The 23,774-nt window shown below is 39.6% G+C and overlaps 1 protein-coding gene across 3 annotated transcripts in view; it reads left to right on the top strand.

Moving 5' to 3' along the window:
- Positions 1 to 20,899, top strand: part of STIM2 (stromal interaction molecule 2) — a 119,401-nt gene extending 98,502 nt beyond the window's left edge. Inside the window, exons 8-13 of one of the 3 annotated variants that reach the window (XM_056125581.1) lie at positions 533 to 700; positions 962 to 985; positions 1,395 to 1,495; positions 1,722 to 1,960; positions 12,817 to 13,072; positions 19,247 to 20,899. In XM_056125581.1, coding sequence (XP_055981556.1) covers positions 533 to 700; positions 962 to 985; positions 1,395 to 1,495; positions 1,722 to 1,960; positions 12,817 to 13,072; positions 19,247 to 19,724 — 1,266 coding nt within the window. In that variant the 3' untranslated portion in view covers positions 19,725 to 20,899. The remainder of the gene's footprint in view (positions 1 to 532; positions 701 to 961; positions 986 to 1,394; positions 1,496 to 1,721; positions 1,961 to 12,816; positions 13,073 to 19,246) is intronic. The other 2 variants (XM_056125582.1, XM_056125583.1) reach the window with 2 other exon arrangements.
- Positions 20,900 to 23,774: the final 2,875 nt, after the last annotated feature.

Below are 23,774 nucleotides of genomic sequence, written 5' to 3'. Positions count from 1 at the left end.
CATTTTGTTGAGGAAAACAAGTTTGTAGCCAGAATGTTCCTGCAGCCAGGTGCTCGATAGTTCCTGCACCACTTGGAAGGTGTGGGTGCGTGCATATGTGACGGGTTTCAGCCACTCTGGCATATGCCTTTAGTGCATGTTCTAAGTGGAGTTCAGCAGGCCAGGTGCCCCATCAGTGATTCCCTGTCAGTTCATTGCAAAGGCCTGAGGAGGTGGCCCTGTTGGGGCCCTGAGGTGGAAGGGCCCCCCCCCCCCCCCGCAGTGCTGGAGGGCCTTCAGGGCTGTACCTGAAATTAAGTAGAAGTAGCAGAAGGTCGTAATTGTTGATGGTGGTTTGTGTCTAACCCAGGGCTTATGTATGTGAGGCAGGAGGCATGTGCACTACCCTTGACCTTCCAGTTAAATGTCTTTAATACATTTCTCTTTCTCTCCCTCTTGTCACACTTCCTTCCTCTTCCTTCTCGGTCTTTTTCCCTCCCTCTCACTCCTTCCTTCTTCCCCCGTTTGCCTCCCTTCCCTCCTCCTTTCCCAGGTTCGAATGGCTCTTAAAAAGGCTGAAAAAGAATTCGAACTCAGAAGTAGCTGGTCTGTTCCCGATGCACTTCAGAAATGGCTTCAATTAACACACGAAGTAGAAGTACAGTACTACAATATTAAAAGACAAAATGCTGAAATGCAGTTAGCTATTGCTAAGGATGAGGTACTCTCCTATATTTCAAAACTTGCTAAGTTTCTAAGGATTAGCCACTTGGGATACAAAGATCTGAGTAAAAATTTGATTAGTACAGATTCTTTTTATGATTTGGAACATATTATGTAAGCTGATTTAATCATAGACTGGAAAGTTAAATCACTTTATTAAGAAATGTATTTACCTTTCAAAATGACCTTTGTGTCACTTAAAAAAAAAGTCATTCCTATTATTACCATAAATGTTTTATACAGAGCTTTTCTCCTCTAGGTTGCTGCTTCATGTCTGATTCAGGTTAGTAGTTACTAGACGTTACTGTCTGATTTGTTAAATTGTGTGAAATAAGTTTTAATCTGATTTCAAGTAAAAAAAATTTCAAAAGCTTAGTTTATTCACTAACATCTCCATTATGGTATAGTTAATGTCACTGTTTAGTTTTAGTAGGATATTCAGATCTTTCTAAGCTTGTAAAAATAAGAGGAAAGTTCTTCAGAAAAAAGTTCTGAATTATCTTGACTTAAGAAAGCATGCTTTCTGCTCCATCTTTGTAAAACTTTGGAAAATAGGGCTATATCTTCACTAACACTTTTCTACTGTTTTTTTTTAAATTGTATTTAATGTAGTCAAAACAAAGGGAGTTTCATTAGTATATGCGCATTCCCCTGACTCCAGACTTAGCCTTATTCATCTCTTCATTTCTCAGGCAGAGAAAATTAAAAAGAAGAGAAGCACTGTCTTTGGGACTCTGCATGTTGCACATAGCTCCTCTCTCGATGAGGTAGACCACAAGATTCTGGAAGCAAAGTAAGAATGTCGTTTTAGATGTTTATTTTTATTCTGTTGCAGTGAGTAATTTATAGAAAATTTATATTTAAATTGTTCATTTTCCCCTGTATAATTACCTGATTTATACTCATTCTAAGATTGGTAGGTGCTTCTTGACATTAGTTAGTTGACCTGCTTTTTTTTTCACACCCCGAGTGCCATGTTCAAGGTGTGCAACAAGTAATTCCTGTATTGACTTTTCCAGGAAAGCGCTCTCTGAGTTGACAACGTGTTTACGAGAACGACTTTTTCGCTGGCAGCAAATCGAGAAGATCTGTGGCTTTCAGATAGCCCATAACTCAGGACTCCCCAGCCTGACTTCTTCCCTGTACTCAGATCACAGCTGGGTGGTGATGCCCAGAGTCTCCATTCCTCCCTACCCAATTGCTGGGGGAGTTGATGACTTAGATGAGGACACACCGCCAATAGTGTCACAGTTTCCTGGTAAGTGGTGAGTTGAGCAGGGAGTGGTATTTTTGGTGGACTTTCGACTATGAGTATTTTTTTAACGATTATTTTGAAAACTGTGGTAGGGTTCCTTGCATACAGGGTTCCAGCATCCTCCCTCCGTGAGTCTCCTGCTCCCTCCATCGTTGTCTCTGGGTCCCCCTCCCCTGCTCCCTACTCCATGTCCTTGCTCAGTTTAGCAAGAGAAAGCCAGTTCTCAGGTCCTGTTTTCTTTGACCATTTGTTATTCCCATACTATGTGTTCTCACATTCCATAGATGAGAGATGATTAATGGTAAAAAAATTGGGTAGGATCTTAAAAATTTGAATTTCCTATATTGCAAACCATAATGCCCCAAAGTGGAGAGTATTGGGGAATTGTCTTCCATAGAGGCAGGGGGAGTGTTGGAAAGAGAGTATACTGGGGTCATTGGTGGTAGAGAAAGTGCATTGGTGGAGGGATGGGTATTCAATCATTTTGTGAATAAAACTCGAACATGGAAACTTTGTAACTCTCTCACGGTGATTGAATTAAACAATTTTTTTTTTGAATTCCCAACCTGCATTTTATGTGTAACTAATTGACTGTGACTTTCAGTCAGTCTGATTGCCTTTGGTTATGTTTGAGTTGCCATTCATAGTAGGCTTGTTTTTCAGTATTTTGCTTTTCCAGTTTGAATTGTAGTCTTCTGTTTTGGCACCACACCCAGTGATGTTTGGGAGGTTCTTTCTGGCCTTGTTCTCAGGAGTGACCCTTAAAGGCACTCCGAGCCATGCGTGGTGTCAGGGCTTTGAATCTGGAATCAGCAGAACTCAAGGCAAGGGCTATAGGCCTTGCTGCAGACTCTCTGGAATCTATCATTTTACTACTTTGTTGTATAATTAATTAAATACTAAATCAATTCATCTTTAAATATAATTAAACTGTGCTTACAAAACCTTCTGTTGCTAGACAGTTGAGCCCAGAGAATCCCATAAGATATGTATATATGCACACAACCTTGTACCTCTTAAAGCTTTTCCCAAGCATTAATCGTTAAAATTTTTAAAATACTTTTGCTTTGCTATATGCTCTGTTCTTGGAAAAAAAATTGTCTGCAATATATTTTTCAGTAGGAGGTTAAAATTGAACTATTTCTTTAAAAAAATTAGAATTTATTATTTTGTCTTTTTGCAGTTATACAGAATTTGGATTTTAAAGTTTCTCATACTGGAACTTACTTAAGAAGTATGGAGCACTTCCTTTATGCTTCATTTTCATAGTGTGCATGACTGTCTTTAAAAGTTTAGGTAGAACAGAGTATGCAAAGAACATACAGTGGAATTTAATAATTAGTTGGAAACATATAAAGGAATTTTAATTTTTGAAGAAAAATCTGAGAAATGAGTGTTTTCTATTTTGAATTTTTCTGTCCAGTTGTCAAAGATTTTTTAGAAATTCTGACTTTAAACTGTTATAATTTTAAAAATCATTTAAAGAACTAATATTACAGATAAATTGTTGGTGATTGCTTATGTTCAGTTCTGTGGCTTTATATCTTTGTTTAATAGCAGCCAGAAATGCCAGGAGGCTGGAGGCGTAAAAGCAGCTAATAGAATGCTGGAAGTTTGAATTCACCTGCTCAATATAGTGTTGGTTGTAGTTTCATATAGGTCTAGGCCGGTTCCACAATTTGAATATTTTGATTAATTTGTTAATTTTAATTCAGTCCCCTTATAAAAATTGCAAAACTGATTTAGTATCGGATTTTGTTTGAAAAGAATAGCTTTTTAAAAAGTTATAATTGCTTTTTAGAATTGGTAATTATTCAGTTCCAGTTTTGAAGTAGGCATCAAAATGGATCCCTAAATTAATTCCCTTTTTTTAATTTTTTTTATTTTTGGGTCACACCCGGTGATGCTCAGGGGTTACTCCTGGCTCATGCACTCAGGAATCACTCCTGGCGGTGCTCGGGGGACCATATGGGATGCTGGGAATCGAACCTGTGTTGGCCATGTTGGCTGCGTGCAAGGCAAACGCCTTACCCGCTGTGCTATCGCTCCAGCCCCTAATTCCCTTTTAATATTTGTTTTGGGGCCACATCGGCCAAGGTCGGCTTGTCCTGATTCTGCACTCAGGGATCGCTCCGTGCAGGACTCGGGCTGGTATTGGGTGCTGGGGATCAAACCCAGGTCAGCTGCATGCAAGGCAAGCACCTGACTCCCTGTGCATACTGGGATTAGTGGTGGTGGAGAATGGGCACTAGTGGAGGGATGGGTACTTGATCACTGAAACCCAAACACAAAAATTTGTAAGTCTACAACTGTACCTCATAGTGTTTCACTAATAAAAATTTTTTTAAAAAAGCACCTCCTTGTTTTTGGAAGGGGAGGCAGATCAGTATATATATCCATATGGGCAGTAAAAAGAAGCACTTACTATTAATGTGATTGTAGTTAACAGAAAAATGTGAGGTCTTACATGTGAAAAAGTACAAGAGTTGGTTTAAAATTCATTATGACGATGTTTTAGGAACACTGTGTTCAAGTGAATTAACACTGGAGAAAGATGGCAATTTGCAGGAAGACCACAATTTAAGAGCGCTGCTGCCACCCAGTGGCACAACTCTGCTACTCCAGTCTGTTTAGTTTTAAAAGCATAATTTGGGGCTGGAGAAAACGAAATTCTTGGCAACAGAACTAGTGTTGAGAGTACGTGAAGGCTTTTGATTGCATACTCCCCTGAGTGACTTTAAAATTTTGCTGTTGGTATGTGTAAATTGCCACTGGTATGTGATAAATGACAGTGAATCATTAAAAACACAGTAAGAGATTGTAAAACTATCCTCAGAATAATATTATGTTTAATTATGTATTTAAAGAAATGGGGAGGAATGTTATCAAAAGTTAGTTCTGTGTGGGTAGGAACCACGGCAGCTGTTTTGCTTTGATTTTCAAATTTTTTTTATTTTACGTATCTATTTTTTTCTTCCTTTGATTTTTATAGTACTGCTCAGTTTGCATAGCAGGAATTCTCCATATACTTTAAATATCTTGTATATGATATAAATCCTTAAGGTACTTTGACATATATTATTAAATCATTTTTATTTTCTGACATTAAATACATATTAAGTATATAAATATATCTAACTGTAGTTAAAGCTTTCAGAGTACTAAATATTACTGTGAAAAGTTTGCTGCTCTGTCACCAAGAACAGATTTTTTTTCTTTCTTTTTTTTGTTTTTTGTTTTTTGGATCACACCCAGAGATGCACAGGGATTACTCCTGGCTCTGCTCTCAGGAATTACCCCTGGCGGTGCTCAGGGGACCATGTGGGATGCTGGGAATCGAACCTGGGTCGGCCGTGTGCAAGGCAAATGTCCTACCCGCTGTGCTATTGCTCCAGCCCTCAAGGACAGATTTTAGTATTTGTTCTTAATTAGGTTTTTCTTAAATAAACCATTGTCTTCCTTCCCATGGTTTTAAATTTTGTGACGCCTTTTACTGTTTTAGTAGGACATATCCATAAGCAATTACTGTGTTTAAAAATTTACATGTTTTTCAACTGTGGATTACATTTTGTAATTCTTTGTGTATACGTACGTTTTAGAATTTTTTTATATTAATGCAGAAATTAAATTTTAGGTACTTCTCCTTTTGGGGGTCACCCGCATGCCCACCTGGTGTGTGTAATCCTCTTTTTATTTTATGAGGTACCCATGGCTCTCCCCGCTGGAGAATCTAGCATCCTCTCCTGAACACCTTGTTTTCTCCTTCACATGCCTCCTTTTCCTTTCTATTTTACTTCCAAAAATAGGGAAAAAACTTTCACTATTTGAGTTTACCATCATTATATATTTATTATAATAATAAACCACTTTATTCATTTTTCTGCTGAGATGGGGTCTTTCTGCTTCTCGGTCCCTGCACACAATGCAATAATTGGCATTTTTTGTAGTTTCTCCTTGTGCATAGCTTTGATTTCTCTGGGGGAAAACTGAGAATTGCATTTCTTAGTCATTGGAAAGGCATCTCCTGCTCTCAAAGTGGTTCTGTCAGTTCACACGACTAGAGTGTCTGCCTGTATCGTCACCAAAATCGAGAATAATCTGATTTATTTGCCTTCTATCTTGAAGGATGTGATATGATGCTTCCTTTTACTAATACTTTTATTTCCTTTATGGCCACCGAATTCGAGTATCATGTGTTTGTTGGCATTTGCCGTTTGGATTTCTTCCCTTCTTAGTTGGTTGTTCCTTCTGCAGATGCTTTGCAAGATTCTTTATAGATCTCGAAGAGTTTTTATCGTACCTGGTTATTTGACTTTTGAGATATTATCTTCTAGAGTTTTATTTTTTTTTACTGTGCTATATTTTTTTTCTTATAAATCACAATGTTTTAAATTTTTTAAGACAAACCTAAGAATCTGATTTTTTAAATGTTATTTTGGATTGTTTGCTTTCCTACAAGTTCTAACATTTTGCTTTAGTCCCCTAGTCTGTCAATCCACCTGGAAATTCTTTTGCTCATATTGTGAGGCATAAATCTAAATATACCTCTTTATGTATGAGTAAACAGTTGTCCCAGCTTTTCCTGTTCTGTCCCTGCTGACTTGTAATATCAGCTCTCTCCATAAATACATAAAAGGCCTTTAAAATATTCTGTCCCACTGGTACCATTCTGCTTTAGTTATTATATTTAGCTTTATAGTTGGTATTGATGTGTCATCAGTCTAAATATTCCCTTATGTTTTGGATTCAGAATCTGCACTTAGCCAATTATTACGGAGTTTAGGACCTGCTTATGAGATTCCATTAAATAATTTCATTATGCTTTTATTAAAATTTCTGTGGATTTACTGATTTATTTGGAAATAGTTGGTATTCATCAGTTCTTTTTTTTTTTTCCCTTTTTGGATCACACCCAGCAATGCTCAGGGGTTAGTCCTGGCTTTGCACTCAGGAATTACTCCTGGCAGTGCTCAGGGGACCATATGGGATGCTGGGGATCAAACTTGGGTCGGTTGCATACAAGGCAAACGCCCTACCCACTGTGCTATTGCTCTGACCTTTTTTTTTTTTCCCCTTTTTGGGTCACACCCAGCGATGCTTAGGAGTTACTCCAGGCTTTGCACTCTGGGATTACTCCTGGCAGTGCTCAGGGGACCATATGGGATGCCGGGTCAGCTGTGTGCAAGGCAAACACCCTACTTGCTGTGCTATCGCTCCGGCCTGGTATTCATCAGTTCTGTTTCTTGAGATCTGCTTTTATAAAGCCTTTCTTCTTGTGGGATGGCTCCTAGGACGTCCTCAAGTGGCCCACAGGCCTCCCTCTGTGATTCTTGGCAAGTCAGGTCATGGGTTCAATGCAAGAGCCTAAGATGTTGTGTTCCTCAGGCCTGCCGTCTTAGGGCTTACCCGGGCCACCTTAGTGGTGTCCTGTCTCCAGGACTGTACCCAGAGACGCTTGGGGGACCATGTGGTGCCAAAATCAAACCAGGCTCAGCCGCATGCAGGGCATGTATCTAAACTCCTGTGCATTTCTCTGGCCCCTCTTGTATACGTTTAAGTAAAAGGTGAAATCTTGGCAATACATTTCTGCAAACCCTTTTTGTAAAAGATTAATCTCTAGGAGCCTGATAGCAGAAACTTTGGGAGGGGTAGTTTTTTGGGTACTGGTTCCCCTGTTTTTTAAACAGTCATACTTTGGTTGTTGCAGAGGTATTAACGACTAAAGTGTTGATATTTTTCATTTGTTTATTTGGGCCACACATGTCAGTGCGCAGGGTTTGCTCCTAACTCTGTAATCAGGGGTCACTCCTGGTAGTACTCATCGGGCTGTATGTGTTGCTGGTGCTGGGGATTGAACTGGAGATGCCAGCATATGAGGCAAGTGCCTTAACTTTCTGTGCTCTCTCTCCAGCCCCAGAAATCCTTGTGAGTATATGCAGATCACATTCGAGAAACACTGAATTTTCCTGAGGTTTTTTTTTCCCCCAGTAAAGCCAGAAATAGTGAATTTTGTTTTTCTCTTTCAGATTCATTAATAATTATGCAAATATTGCCTTCCGGTAATTACTATTTTTTGCTTTCAAATTTGTATTTTCTCGCTTTAAAATAACTAGAGTAGCTTTCTAGATTAGTTCTGCCTACCTTTTTTTTTTTCCTTTATAAATGTTCTGTCTTTAAAGTGGTGGTGGGGGGCATTTTTCTGTCATCAGACTTACCTGTATAAAAAACAGCAATATCTGGTTTAAGTTTGCATCCTGTTTGAGAATCTCTTGTCAACTAAGATAAATTTAATCTAATCACATTGATTGCCTACTGACCTGTTTAGACTTCTGTTGTGGTTTCTATTTTCCATACCTCTTTGCAGCTTTTTTTTGTCATTTCCTCAATGGATCTCTTGATCATTTACTTTTAATTACCGTTTCCCATCTTATATGTTAATGTTTTTGAATGTTTTGAATGTTCCACAGGCCATTATTTTTATTGTCTTATTGGTCATTGTTTATATATGCCTGTGTTCATCTGTTCACCTTTGAAATTAGCCTGTTACTTTCTTAACCCTCTTGAAAAATAGATTCCTATGGCCCAAGACTTCATTTATATCTCCAGTTAAAACCCATATCTGGAGGCTGAGAATCTCCACAGCACTTGCAGCCTTGTTCTTAGGCCTGTCAGCTCCTGCTTTTAGTTTCTCTATTGTGGCATCTTAGAATTTAAATTTGTTTTGTTTGTGTAGACTGAGCTGTGCATTGGACACTCTAGTGAGATTGTACTCGGTATACTGGAGTGTCTGAAGGTATTTAAGGTGTTAGTTAGGACTGGGAAAAGTTGATCAAGTTATTTTTGCCATATATTGTAAAAACCCAATGCCACATATCACTTCTTGTTCTGGATTGTTGAGAAGACTCTATGTTTTGAGACAAAATTGTATTTCTCTGCCTCAAGAAACATATTACAAAACATAGTTTGCCAGTATTGGGTGTATTTACCTATGATTAGAATAAATAATTACCTCGGAAATAAATTTCTGTATAATAAACTATAATGTTTCATTTAACTACTCATAAGTCAGAGGTGGAGATGGCTCTTTCCCTTCTTTAAGAATTAATAATAGCCTGAAGATATCACAAAACATACGTTATCTAGAGGAAAGTTAGTTACAAGTTTGAAGTGTACTGATTTTTAATCCTATATGCATTCTGGGCTGGTGTAATTGTACATAGTGTGTAGATTGGCCCCTTAGAGCAACAAAAGAGTTCTTAGTTCAAGCTGGATGTAATTCTATGGGAGGGATTTGTACATACTTACAGGCACAGGTGACAACATATATAAGAACAAAATGCTTGGAGAAGATTTAGAATTATGAACAGTTTCTAGTCATGTTGATTCACATCTTCATGCTATTTTTTTCATAGAGTTGGTTAACATTTTCCTCATGTAAGCTCTTTGCTTTCTTCTTAAAACATTATTTAACATCTTTCCTTCTTTCTGTATAGTATTCATTTTTCCAAAGAGTGAATCCTGAGTCTTCTTAGACTTTCTTACCACATGTCGGTCATGTTGAATCTTTAAGTTTTGCTGAATATCTGAAATAACCAGTAATCAGTGGAAATGTCTGTAGTATATACTGAGAGTTTGGGAACTTGCTTTATTTGCATCACTTTGTATGTAATTTATTTGTAGGATATAGTTTCCTGTATAATATTTGTAGAATGCAGTTTCTCTGGCAAAGTAAGGTCATTGGATTAAAAATTTTCATGGTTTCTTCTATTGCTCCAATCTGTGAATCATTATAACTGAGAGAAAATTCTTTTTGCTCACTAAATTACAACTATTTCCATATTTTACAATTTATGATTGGAAAAAGCTTTGTGTAGTATTGGAAAAAGCTTTATGTAGGACTTTATGTAGTATTATAGTAATTCAGTAGTCAAGAATTCTGAAAATAGGGGCTGGAGGTACAGTACACGAGGCGGCCATTTGCCTTGCACATGGTAAATGCCTTCAGTTCCTGGAACCCTACACGCTCCTCTGAGTTTCCAGGAGAGATCCTGGCTTGCAGAGTGGGGAGTTAACCCTGAGCATTGCCAGGTGTACCCCCCCAAACCTCCTGACACTCCCCCCCAGACCAAAAGGAATTCTGAAAATGTTCTTTTTAATTTCAGCTCATTTTCTCCTTAAATACATTAAGTTATTGGCTAGTTTCACTGGAATTATTCTTGAATCTTTTCAATAAATACTTACTGTACATCTGCTTTTTGGTTAGGTCTAACGCTGCTAACTATGATGCAGTGTTGAACATGGTACACAGTGCATTCATGGAACTTACAGTCTGATGGAGAATGATGGAGGACAAACAATTTGAGCTGAATTATGTCATTGGGGAAATGGACTGTGATGCTGCTATGTGAGCACAGGCTGGTACAATTTGACCTCAAAGTTGGAGGGGCTTGGGAAGCTTCCTGGGAGAATTGTCAGTTTAGTAAAGTCCTAAAATGGGAGCTGAGGGGGAGTTTTCTGGGGGAAGAGAGGCATGAAGGAAGAATTAGTTTATTTCTGAGGAGCTGGGGGAGTGCTCTGTGCCTAATATTCCTGAATAAACAAGAGAGATGCCAGTTTTGAAATAGAGGCTAGATAGCTGGAGCATTTTGAGCTTTGGTAAGGAGTTTGACTTAATTCTAATCCTAAAAGTATTGGGAAGCCATTTAAAGGTTTTATGCAATAAAATGCAAATTTCATTTCCATTATAGGATGATCATGTGTGCTGTCATGTAAGCTGCAGTGTGAAAAATAAACTGGAGGCAAAGATTAAACAGGAGATGGTATAGCTGAGGAGAATCAGATGGTGATTGGTGGGCACTGAGGGATGTGGATAGAAGGAAGAGACACCGAGAATTGGGAAGTTTAGAGAGATGGCAAGAGGTAGAATTGGTAACACTTTTTGATAGATGTGAGTTATGGAGAAAAAGGAGTCAGAAATATCTGTATTTCCAGGTAAGAAAACTTGGTGGATAATGGTGTTATTTCTTAAGGAAAACAGGAGTGAGTTTAAGTAGGAGAATGTTGAATTCAGTGTGGACTTCTCTGGGGGTAGCCAGTGTCAAAGAGGCAATTCTAAAGTTTATGAGAAGGATTAAAGTGAATTCTAGATTGGGCAGCTGTGGAATGCAGGTGATGATTGAAGTTATGGAAGTAGATGAAATTGCTCAAGAGTTGTAGAGGGGGCAGAGAAATAGTACAGCGGGTAGAGTGCTGACCTGGGTTTGATCTCTGGCACCCAATCTGGTCCCCTCAGCCCTGTCAGGAATAAACTCTGAGCTTAGCCAGGTGTGGCCCCAAAACAAAAAACAACAATAGACAATGGAAAGACAAACACTGTTTAGGTAACTGTGTTATCTAAACGGTAATACTTCAAACAAATAATAATGGAACAGGATGAGAACAAGTCTGCAACAGTTAAAGGAGAAGCAAAGGAGGTGAGACTGTGCTCAGGAGTCAGGGAAAGGAGAAAGTACTTCTGACCCATGCTGCTCGTCAGATGTCAAGACTTGAGACATTCACTTAATGTAGGAGGAAGCAGATCATGAACTTACAGAGAATAATTGCAGTTAAATGGCTGAAGAATGAGTTGAGAGGAAGAAACAGCATAGCTCTAATTCTTTTCCCTTAAAGGGTTAGCTGTAAAACAGTCCGAGATTTTGGGGGGAGATGGGGGCTGTTCTCCCCCCTTCCCTTTTTTTCAATCTGATTTTCACTCTTCACAGCATTAACTTGTAAGTGGCTGTAGGAAGTCGGAAGGGAGATGGACAGTGGGACAGGGAAGTAGATGGAAGAGAGTGGTGAATTTCTAGGAAGGTTAGAAATAGTCAGAATCTAGATATGTGATTTCCTGATTTATAGTTTCAAAAATGGGACAGCGGTGAGTGATAGTAGGATGAGGCGTATGAGTGGTGGAGTGAGGTAGCAGGACATGTTAGGTGAGGAGAGATGAAAACACCCTGATAGGTTGCAGTTCTATTTAGGTTGGACTGTAGGTCTTCTAAGTAAGATGAAATAGACGGAAGAATGCCCAGAAGTGACACCTGAAATGGATCTGGAAAGTTCATGGCCCTTAATGAAGTACAGGCTTCAAAAGGGGGTAAATGCAGGGTTTTTGTACATTATCAGCGTGTGAGACCACCACCAAGAAAACATTCTGAACTGCGTAGCATTACCCAAGAGTGAACAATTGATAGTTCAGAAGGTCTTTCTTTGGGAAGCTCTGTCTGTTAATGAAAGCAACGGATTACTTACTCATTCAGTCAGTTAAGCGGGTATGGAAGTTTATTTATTGCACAAAAGGATCTAAACCGGGACTGGTAGCAGGAAAAGGATGACTGAACATTTCCCATTGGTTTTACAGTCCCAAGTGCTGAAGAAACAAGGGTTGACTTATTCTTCCTATCCATGACAGGTATGAGATCTCAAGAGAGAAGTGCTGGGTAGTGGAGCTGATTCTTTCATTTTACTGTTAGTATTCTTCAGAGATTTAAAAAAAAAAAACACATTTTGCTTAGAAGTATGCCATTCTGATTCTTTAAAATGTAAGCATTTGTTATCTTGGGTAACCTTGTCAGCCCTGTGGGTAAAATAATGTCCCATTTCCTGTTACAGCCTGATGTTTCCCCGTTCACTTGTTTATTTTTCAGGTCTGATTTTTGTTTCTCCTTCTTAGCTTCCTAGAGAAGAGCATAGGTGGTGGAGGATGGTGACGATTGTAGTCACTTCAGTGGTTAGACCGGAGGGCGCTGTGTCCGTACCGTGTGTCGTGAAAGCGGTGTTAGATTTTATGAGCGTTTTGATGTGTCTGTCTTGGTTTCCAGGGACCATGGCTAAGCCCGCTGGATCGTTAGCCAGAAGCAGTAGCTTGTGTCGCTCCCGTCGCAGCATTGTGCCGTCTTCGCCACAGTCCCAGCGTGCTCCACACCCGGCGCTCCCTCGGCACCCCCACCACCCCCAGCACTCCCAGCACTCGTTGCCTTCCCCCGATCCAGATATCCTCTCAGTGTCCAGTTGCCCTGCTCTGTATCGAAACGAAGAGGAGGAGGAGGCCATTTACTTCTCCGCCGAAAAACAATGGTATTGGCCGGGCACCACGTGTGCACAGTCCGTGTGTTGGGTGGACGGGTCTTAGGAGGGTGTGTGGCGGGGAGAGAGAATGTTTGCTTTTTTTTTTTCTTGCTGCATAGTACTTGAACCCCAAACTTGAGAGCTTCGAGCCCTACGCATTTATTTAGCTGGCAGTTCTTTTCCGCATTGTAGAATCCAGGCTTGAGGCAGCTGTGTTTTCTCCTCAAGACCTCACAGGACAAGATCAGCGAGTTGGCTGAACTGGCTCCTTACGTGGCTCACGGGGTCCTCCTCCTGGGTCACGTGGCGGTGGCAGTTACCTGTGGTTCTTATCAGCACTGGGTCCCTGCTTCTGTGCTTTCTCTGGCCTGCTAGAGATGGGCTGCTCTTCCTTGCTGTCTAGAACCTTCAAAGCCAGCAACAGACATTTCCTTCTGTCAAATCCCTTCTTTGCTTGGCATATCTGTCTTTCTCTGTCTGACTTCTACACCCAAATTGAAAAGGCTCACTTGGACAGTAATCTCTCTCTAGTACGATGGAGTGGCATGGGGACTCTCTTGCTTTGGCACGGTCCCTTCGTGAATAAGTCACTGAGAGTAATTAGTTGTGTGAACACTGGGGCTGGGATTTGGGCTCTTTCTTAGAATTCTGCCCGTCACAGATATTTTGTGATACAGCTGCTTAGAGGCCACCGCATGCAGTTGCCTCAAGTCTCTGACATAAATTTGTCTTATGAATAATTTCCCATGTGAAATAGACACTTATGAGCTTAGGTGTCAAGGAAATAGCAAACAGGCCTTGAATTTTAAAATATTGGTGCTTTTTTTTTGGTGCTTCTTAATGATTGTTTGGTGCTAATACTTACTAGCAGACAAGATATAGCAGATTACCAAGATTTTAGAAACATCTCAGGAACTTGAAGAGGGAAAAACAGTCATACTTCGAGTAATTTTTTTCTATGGGATAGGAATAGCAACGCCAAGTTCTGGTTTACCTTACACATTCCAGTGCTACGTGAGATATATTGCAATTGGGAGTCTCTTCCGAAACACTGTTCCTCTTTGAAGCAGCATGCTGTTCACTTGCTTTTTGTTTGCATCTTCATAGGTAGCTTCATTGGTAGCTGCCCCCAGCAATTTCGTATGAGAAACAAAACCAGTGGGATTAGGTTTGATGTACTCAGTAGTTTTTTTATAGGTATTTAGCAGGTGATTTTGTCTAGGTTGACATCATTAAATAATCATTTTCACATTTTACTGTTTTATCTAGTGAAGATATAGATAATCTTTCTGCCATATACCTAAAGAGATAGTTTATATTTCCTATTTTTGTTGCAACTGGAGAATTTGATGAAGCTTTTGTGGTTAATATTTTTAAGATTAGCTTTTCTGGATACCTTTTCAAATAATTATAGCCAACCAGCAAGGTGACCTGTAAAAAATCTTTGAGGGTGGCCAGAGGGAGGCCGCTCACCCAGCCCGGGTGGCCTGGGCCAGGGGGCAGATGGTGGACAAAACGAGGGCCACACCAGTTGATTGTTCAGTTGCCATTTAGTCCATTCTTGCCACACGCCAGTCCCAGTCTCTGAGCCTCCCATTCTGGTCTCCTCCTGTCTCTCCCGCTCATCTCTCCGCTCCATCTCGCAGCCTGGGCTCTCTTTCTCTCTCTCTCCACGTGCTTGTTCCTGTATTCTTCTTCTACATTCTTCTCTCTCTGTCCTCCTTGCTAGCCTCTTCGTGGTCCATCTTGCCACCCTGCTCTCTCCTCTCCAGCTCTCTTGCCTCCAGCTCCCCCCGCACTCTGGGCTGACACTGCACCCAGTCAGGTAGCAAAATCAACGTAAGAAAGCCCTTCCTGAGGGCCACCTAATTCAAAGAGAACACCAACTCAAAGGTATCCCATAACCCTTCGTGACTGCACAAGGGAAAATTGCCTCCTAAGGTGTTTTTCTCTTTTCCTCAGTCCAATAACTATCAACATACCAATTCTATTTTTGTATGGGCACAGTAAGAGATAACATTGAGACTTGTAGGGCAGCTCTCCTGGGAACTTCTTTCCACAGACTCAGACTACAGTGCTCAGGCCAGATTAGTCATTCCTAACTCTAGCAGGGTCCAAATCCAGTTATTACTTTTTGGGTCATGGCAGCATTTGTCCATGACTAAGCTCTTAACTTACAGTTAAGCATTATGGCCCTTTGGCCAGGCCCATCTCAATGCCAGGTAGCACATAGCTTACCGCTTGCCTTGGTTCCATCCAATCCCTTGTCGGGACTCTGCTTTTGGGGGGTGCTAAGAAGTAAGGGCAGCTGAGGCTTAGGTGAGAGAACAGATGCCCAGGAGGGAAATATCACTGAGAGTCATATTACAAAAGCATGTCTTCTTGTGTCCCTACGAAAAGGACATTGCTCTGAATAAACTATGCAAAGAATTTAAGGAGAAGAGAAAAACAGTATTTACAAGTCAACAGAGCACATAGAAAGAAGTTACAAATAAACACAGAGGAATGGGAGCACTGTGATGGGAGTAACCCAGTAAACCTAAACTACCTGAGGCTATGCAGGAAGGACAGAACAGTGTTATCCTACAGTGACTATTGACAAAAATGATTTCATATGGCTTATGGAAATTTGTAGGAAAACGCTTGGAGTTTTCAAGGAAAACCTAAGAGGATTTCTGCTCTCATATGGATAAAATGTTCAGTTCTCATTTCAAATAGCAACGTCAAAAATTCTTAGCTTATAAATATGAGTACATGAATTTATAAGTCAAAAATATTCCTCGTTGTCAGTGTTTTTAAGTGTTGAGCCACCAAAATCCTCAAAAAAATAATAACAGTTTCTTTTTTAGGGCTCTTTCATAAATCTGTGCATCATGTGGATATACCTTCATTTAAACCTCAACTTGAACTAAATTCTTGTTACATGGGTTTTAGATATAACTTGAATTCAATCACACGTCACTGTGGGGGGTAGAGAAGAAATATAACAATAAGTAAATGGTGCACATAATTAAATTCAGCATTCCAAAGAAATGGGAAAAGGGGAAGCTTTTAAAGTATATTTTATCTTGGAGCCCAAGCCATAGTATAGCAGGGGAGGGTGTTTTTTTGCCTTGCTTGTGGCCACCTTGGGTTCAGTCCTCAGCTTCCCATATGGACTCCTTAAAACCACCAGCAGTAATTCCTGAGTGCAGAACCAGCAGTATCCCATGAGTATCTCTGGGTGTGAGCCAAAGAAAAGCAAATTTATCTAGCATCTGACTTCATATCTGACTGATTATGCATCAGAAGCAACACTTCAGATTACTTTGTTTTATACTAGCTGTTAGAACCAAAAATGATAATGACATTAATCAGATTCTGTTACTTTAACAAAAAAATTAAGACCGGACAAATTAAGTGATTGGCTCAAGCTGGGACAGTGGATTAATGATACAATCTCAAGATCTCCTAATTTAGATCTGTATTCTTGAACACATATTTGGAACTTAGGGACTAATCTTAAAAATATTTTTAACCTAGCTTAAAATTTCATACGCATGCATTCAGCCAAACAACATAGCAGAATAGAAAATTCATTTATAAAATCGGAACTAGGGGCTGGAGCAGATGAGGTGCTTGCATTGCAGGCAGCCAACTGGGTTTGATCCCTGATACCACATTTGATCCCTTGAGCTGCTCTAGGAGTGATCCCTGAGCACAGAGCCAGGAGTAAGCCTTGAGATCAGCTGGGTGTGGCTGAAAAATAAAAACAAACAAATTGTTGAGAGATGAGTTTTTGAGCCTGAAAAATGACTTACTTTAGGGATCAGGAATAGACTGATTAGAAGAATACTGAAAAGCAAAGATCTTATGAAGGATTGATTTGAATCTGATCATTTCTTCCTGCTAAAATTGTTTCTTCCCCTCTACTAGCAGTCTTTGTTATTAGATCGAGAAAGCGTTTGAAAATTATGCAGCACGTGTAACTATATTGTATAAAGCCTTTATTTACATTTTTATTTGCCCAGGGATTTCTGTAGTTTTTGAGAGCTGATAGTCTAAGAAAGAGAATCTTTATGCCCACATGTGAGTAATATGATGGACACAAATAAATATATTCAATCTAATGTATTTCTAAAATATATGATATCAACATAGAATACATTCAGAAGTGAATGCTGTCCCTCCAGCAAACATGCATGTCTGTCACGAATAATGCTAGTAGTCACAGGTCATGCAAGGATAGGGACTGTTCAGCTCATTCATTCTATAAATATGCATTTCGCCCATGCTGTGCTGCACTTGCTAATAACTTGATCTGCCAGGACAAGTGAGACAAGGTACTGACTTAGCTCTGTCTGGTAGATGATAATCATGTGTGCTCACCTTTCTCTTCTGTCTACAGCTCTCTTCCTCCTCTTACTTACTCTTTGCCAGTTACTTTTTACCTTGACTCCACTTTTTGTTTCTTAGCTCTTTTCTTTCATGGAATGAACATTATTTGTGTCAGGATTTCTATCTATAATAAAAGAAAGTTAGATGTGATCCCTTTCCTTCCAAATCTCATTTTTTTTTCCATCTGTTTATCTCTTCACTTGTTTGTAACTTATTTATTAGGTGCTTTCTTGTGGGCTTTTCATTATTGTAGTAAAACACACACACACACACACACACACACACACATATACAGAGAGAGAGAAAGAAAGTAATAAGATATCCTGTCCTCATTAACTCTTTCCTTTTTCTTGGGGAAACAGATGATAAACAAATTACCATAAAGTATTTGAGAATGTGGCTGGTGCTGGGATATAAGCACGGATTAAAAGGCAGAGAATGCGGCTGGGACAGTGTGGTTTGGAGAAACATCTCTGTAGGGAGACAGCACTTGAGCAGTGACTGGAAGTGATCCAGGGAGAGAGGACAGGCTGGCACTCTTAGCTGTGGAGGGCCTATGGGGTGCAAGCCCCGCGGGAGTCACAGGATGGTCATGGGGGACAAGTGAGGCCTGAGGAATGAGGCAGAAGGTGTTTGCAGGCGGAGGGATAACCAAGGCCCTGGTGGGCTGTGACATGGACTTTGGATTTATTATTTTTTTTTTTTGATGAGAAACATTGACAAGATTTGAGAAGGAAGTGGTGGGCTGTGACTGGTGGTTATCTAGAGAGCCAAAAGTAAGAGAGAGGAAGCAGAATAGATGCAGATAGTTACCAGAGGGGAGGGGGCAGTGAATGGTGGAAGCAGCTAAAGGGAGTTTCTTATATGGCAGTGCCGGAAAATACAGACTTGGGTTGTGATCGTGAGGTTAGTATATACTAATAACAAAACTGTGCTGTATAAAAATTACATAGAGAAGAAAAGAATGGAAACATATAGTGTTATAAACCAGTGTTGCCTCAATTAAAAAATTACATAGAGAAGAAAAGAATGGAACTAGAATAGCTCAGAATCTGTTGCAGTCATTGAAGTGACTTCAAGGTGGCTTAGGAAGAGGGATGTATTTGTACAGTGAGGGAGAAACAAGTGCTGAATTTGAGTTATATTTGGAAGGAATGCTACATATTGACTTAAGGGCATAAGCCTTATTTTTTCATTTCTTTCTCTGTCCCTCCTCCTTTTTTCTTTAACTGAAGAAAGGGGTAAAATTTACAAAGGAAAATGCCTGAGAGGATTTATAGGTATTTTTTAATAGCTTTTGTTATTGGCTCTCATTTCCTCTCCACTTTCTTATTGAATCTGTTCTCTCCCTTCCCTCCTTTTTTATATTAAGTTTGGGGGAACTTATTTTTTAGCTTTGTATGTTTCTTTCCTTTTTCCGTAGGAAACCATATTATGTCTATTTAAGAGACTCAGAAATTTCCAGAGTTACTAACCAAAATTTATATAGCGGAAAACACAAATAACTGTGAAATGTAAACATCTCCTTTGACAAGTGAAGGCATAACAGATTATTTTTCCTAGGTGGTAATATTTCATTATTCCAGTTCTTCTTCAAATTTAACTTTGAGTTTTGTTAAGCCATGTGGTTTAGTAGTGATTTTGTTGAAATGCATAAAGAAATTTTATGCACTTCTCCCTCTTCCATCTTTGAAAGTTAAGAAATTGAAATTTCTTAGTTTTTAGTTGCAGTCAGAATGTCGATGGATAATCTTGATTTCTTTGGCGTATTCAGAATTTTTTACCTTGGCTTTTATTGTTATCCAGGGAAGTACCAGACACCGCTTCCGAATGTGACTCCTTAAATTCTTCCATTGGAAGGAAACAGTCTCCTCCTTCGAGCCTTGAGATATACCGAACATTGTCTCCTCGGAAGATTTCAAGAGATGAGCTTTCCCTGGAGGATTCGTCCCGGGGCGACTCACCTGTGGCCGCAGATCTCTCCCGGGGGTCGCCTGATTGTGTGGGCCTGACCGAAACCAAGAGCATGATCTTCAGCCCTGCGAGCAAGGTGTACAACGGCATCTTGGAGAAATCCTGTAGCATGAACCAGCTCTCCAGCGGCATCCCGGTGCCTAAGCCTCGCCACACGTCATGTTCCTCGGCTGGCAACGACAGTCGACCAGCCCAGGAGGCCCCAAGCGTCGCCAGGATAAGCAGCATCCCGCATGACCTCTGTCACAATGGAGAGAAAAGCAAAAAGCCATCTAAAATCAAAAACCTTTTTAAGAAGAAATCCAAGTGAATTGACTGACTGATTGGGGATTCCATGGAAGTGGCATCTTGAAACCTTGATCTCACCCGTTTTGTTTTAATTTTAGGAATGTAACTGTGCTGGGGCTCTCCAGAGTGAAGGGCACAGTGGATTGTCCTTAAGGGCAGCTGTCTACTGTCTGCTTACTTAAATGACTCTTTAATCAGTCATCATATTACTGAAAAAAAAATCATTGAGATGAGACAGTTTACAGTCATTCTGCCTATTTATTTCTGCTTTGTTCTTAGTGATGTATATATGACATTTTGTGGAAGCCACTATGGACTTACAAGCTTTAATGAACTTAGTAAGCCAGCATGGGCTTGCAAAAAATTTCTTGTTTACCAGAGCATCTTCTTATCTTTCCACAGAGCTATTTACATCTTGGACTAAGTGACTTAAAAGAAGTAAAACTAATTGCACTACTGTTTTCCAGACTGGAAAAAAACAAATCTCTGCAAGTGAAACTGTATAGAGTTTATAAAATGACTATGGATAGGGGATTGTTTTCATTTTTAGATCAAAATGGGTTTTTAAGTAGAACCTAGGATTTCTAATTGACTTGATTTCTGGAAATGAAAACCCACGCTTTTATTATGGGAAGCTTCTTTAACTGCATTTAATATTATAAAGTTTCAAGTCCTGCTGTAAAGATCATGTTGTTTTGTTTTCCCCAGGGCTTTCACTGTGATTTACTGCATTGCAGGCTGTATGATAAACTATAAATAATTTTAAGAGAGGAGGCTCTTGATTCCTTATGAAAGTCGAAGAGTTGAAACTTGATTGAAGGACTTAAAACATTCACAGGCTTAAACTGAAGTGGGGTGGGGGGCATTGGGGGGTTCGGAAACTTGTTTACAGACTTTGAATAACTGCAAAGGATATATGGTTTGTGAAAAATTTGTACTGTGGAAATGATAATAAATTGGAGACATTATTGTGTGGGACTGTGCTGATTTTTGTTGATAACACTTCACTAAAAACACTACGTTTTCTGGAGAACTGTATAAGCCTTCTTGTTGCTTAATTGCAATATAAGTAATAGTGATGTTTTGGAAGTAAGTTGTCAACAAATTTCTATTTTATATTGTTTGTCATATTTTTATGTAGTTTGAAATGTTTAAATGTTCTAATATCAAGATTAACAAATACAAATATATGGTGCATTTAGATTGTGTTGTATTGATTTGTAAAGCTTGGATTCTATAAAACTGACAGGTTTTATAAGGGTTGCATTTATTGTGAAGATTATCACATAGTGCTACTGAGTACATTAACAATCTGGGAAGTTTCTGCTTAAATTTTTTAAATTAAGTGATATATCATCTGGTTAATACAAGTTGGATGGGTATTTGGGTAAATAATGGAATTATCTAGAGTTTTTTTTTTTTTTAAGCATTCTGGCTAAAATTTGGATACCTAATCATCCAGTGCAGGATAGAAGAAATTGTTAATAAATGAATAGGAATTTTCTTTGAGATTTGCTCAAAGAAAAATTGTGTTGAGTATAAAATGTCCTGAAATCTCCAGTTAATTATGAGCGCTTAATATTATCCCTCGGCAGAGCCTGGCAAGCTACCTGTGGCATATTCGATATGCTAGGAACAGTAACAATAACAGGTCTCATTCCCCTGACCCTGAAAGAGCCCCCGATACAGCAGCATTGAGAAAGACGAGTAAGGAGAGGCTGCTAAAATCTCAGGGCTGGGACGAATGGAGACGTTACTGGTTTCCACTCAAGCAACTCGATGAACAGCGGGATGACAGTGATACAGTGAATTGTCTCCCTAGTACAATTGTTGAGAACTGCTAAGGTGCTTAACCTTATGGGTACCACATGCACAACCAGACCAGGCAGTTGGCTGAGATGAATATATGACATTCATATATTTAATAGACTGAGTATGCTATTTGGCACAGGTCAGTAGGGAAGATAACCCAAAAGGAGATGTTGAGCAACAGACTCAACAACTGCTATAAAAGGGGGCAAATAATGCATTAAAAGCTGAAAAGCATTCTGGAAAGACTTTTCCAAATGGTGGGAATAAATACACCTTGTGTTTCCTCTCCTTCTCAGAGACCTGGAGGAATTTTCCCCTTGAAAGAACCTTCCCTTTGAAAATTGCAAAAGGATGAAAACTTCATAGTTTAGTGAAGTGTCTCAAGGCCACAAGCCCCACTGTGTGCCTCTAGGATGTTCAGGGTGGGTGCCACAGGTGGAAATGTAGAACATGAAAAGTGTAGGGGGGGCGGGCATACAACCTAACACTTGCGGACTAGCCAGAGGAACAGGAGGCCCCAGGAAGGGAACAAGATTGGGAAAGGAGCCATGGTTGGAAAAAGGTTCAGAACCCCTGGATTAGTGGATAGAAAAGGTAAAAGCTAGTCCTGAAGCCTGGAGTGAGGTGGGGAGGAGAGTGAATGGGTTCAGGAGCTCTCAGCAAGGCTCAATACTTAGGGTCAGAGGGGAATTCTGAATGGGTACCACATGGGCAACCAGACTATGCAGTTGGCTGAGATGGAAGAGGCTGTGTAGAGACCACAAGCCATCCTAAGTCGGGGAGGACATTGTTGGTGTTAAATCCCACACAGATTTATAAGCAGATTCAACCAAGTGATAATCAGCTTGTATTTTATTTAGCAGTGCTGTATATTTGTAAACTCCAAAGCAAATCATTATGCCTTGGAAAGCCACCACTTCTGTGTTACGGGGTTTACATGTTAAGAGTTGACTATAGGTTTTTAAAATTACCCACTTGTTAACCTTTTTTTTGTCTTATAAAACTGGCTGGAGCAATAGCACAGCGGGTAGGGTGTTTGCCTCGCATGCAGCTGACCCGTGTTTGATTCCTTCATCCCGGAGAGCCCGGCAAGCTACCGAGAGTATCCCGCCTGCACAGCAGGGCCTAACAAGCTCCCCGTGGCATGTTCGATATGCCAAAAACAGTAACAACAAGGCTCACAATGTGGATATTACTGATGCCCGCTTGAGCAAATCGATGAACAAGGGGATGACAGTGACAGTGGTACAGTGCTATAAAACTCTGACATTTTCCTAATTTAATTAAAAGGTACTATCATCCTTATTGTGAAGATTCATCATAGAAAAGTATGAAGAAAAATGCACACAGGTGAAATTATGTTGCCCCAATTGCTTTTGATACTTGCATATGTTTTTGGCTAAATAATGTTATACGTATTGATAGTGTATTATACATAACTGAAATCACTGTCATGGTCCTCCCGTTGTTCATCGATTTGCTCGAGCGGGCCCAGTAACGTCTCTCCATCGTGAGACTTGTTGTTACTGTGTTTGGCATATCGAGTACGTTACAGGGAGCTTACCAGGCTCTGCTGTGTGGGCGAGATCCTCTCGGTAGCTTGCCGGGCTCTCCGAGAGGGGCGGAGGAATCGAACTCGGGTCGGCCATGTTGGCCGCTTGTAAGGCAAATGCCCTACCGCTGTGCTATTGCTCCAGCCCCGAAATCACAGTAATACACTTAAATTTATATTATACTTTTTTACTTAATACATTACAAGCATTGCTCCAACATCATTAAAAAAGTTTTCATGAGCAGTATTTTAAGATTGTGTGCTATTGTATGAATTCAGACTAATTCTTTAAATGATATTTGGTTATTCACAATTTTCTGATAAGTATAATAATGCCATTTAACATTTACTGAGTACTTTTTATGTCAATCATTATTTGTACCTTTAAAATTCATTCTCATTTAATCTTTACACCAACTTTGTAGGCATGTACTGTTTGATTTTCCTTTTTTTTTTTTTAACTTTTTCAGTTCCCATTTCATTGGTAAGGAAACTAAGCTTACAAAATGATTTAATTTGCTGATGGTCATATAACGTGGTAAAACCTTATTCTAAGTCATCACAAATTTTAATCAACATTTTGATTTCTTAAATACATATTTTAGAAGTGTACAAAGTATGAAGATACTTTGTTTATACTTACATATTCTGTATGTCTATATGCATGTACACACAGCGCGTTAGTGTGGGAGTACCCTAACTTCGTAT

Source organism: Sorex fumeus, unplaced genomic scaffold (assembly GCF_029834395.1).
Source record: "Sorex fumeus unplaced genomic scaffold, SorFum_2.1 ptg000055l, whole genome shotgun sequence".
NCBI classification, from domain to species: domain Eukaryota; kingdom Metazoa; phylum Chordata; class Mammalia; order Eulipotyphla; family Soricidae; genus Sorex; species Sorex fumeus.
The sequence above is the reverse complement of the archived record's forward strand: the minus strand, read 5'-3'. Positions and strand labels throughout refer to the sequence as shown.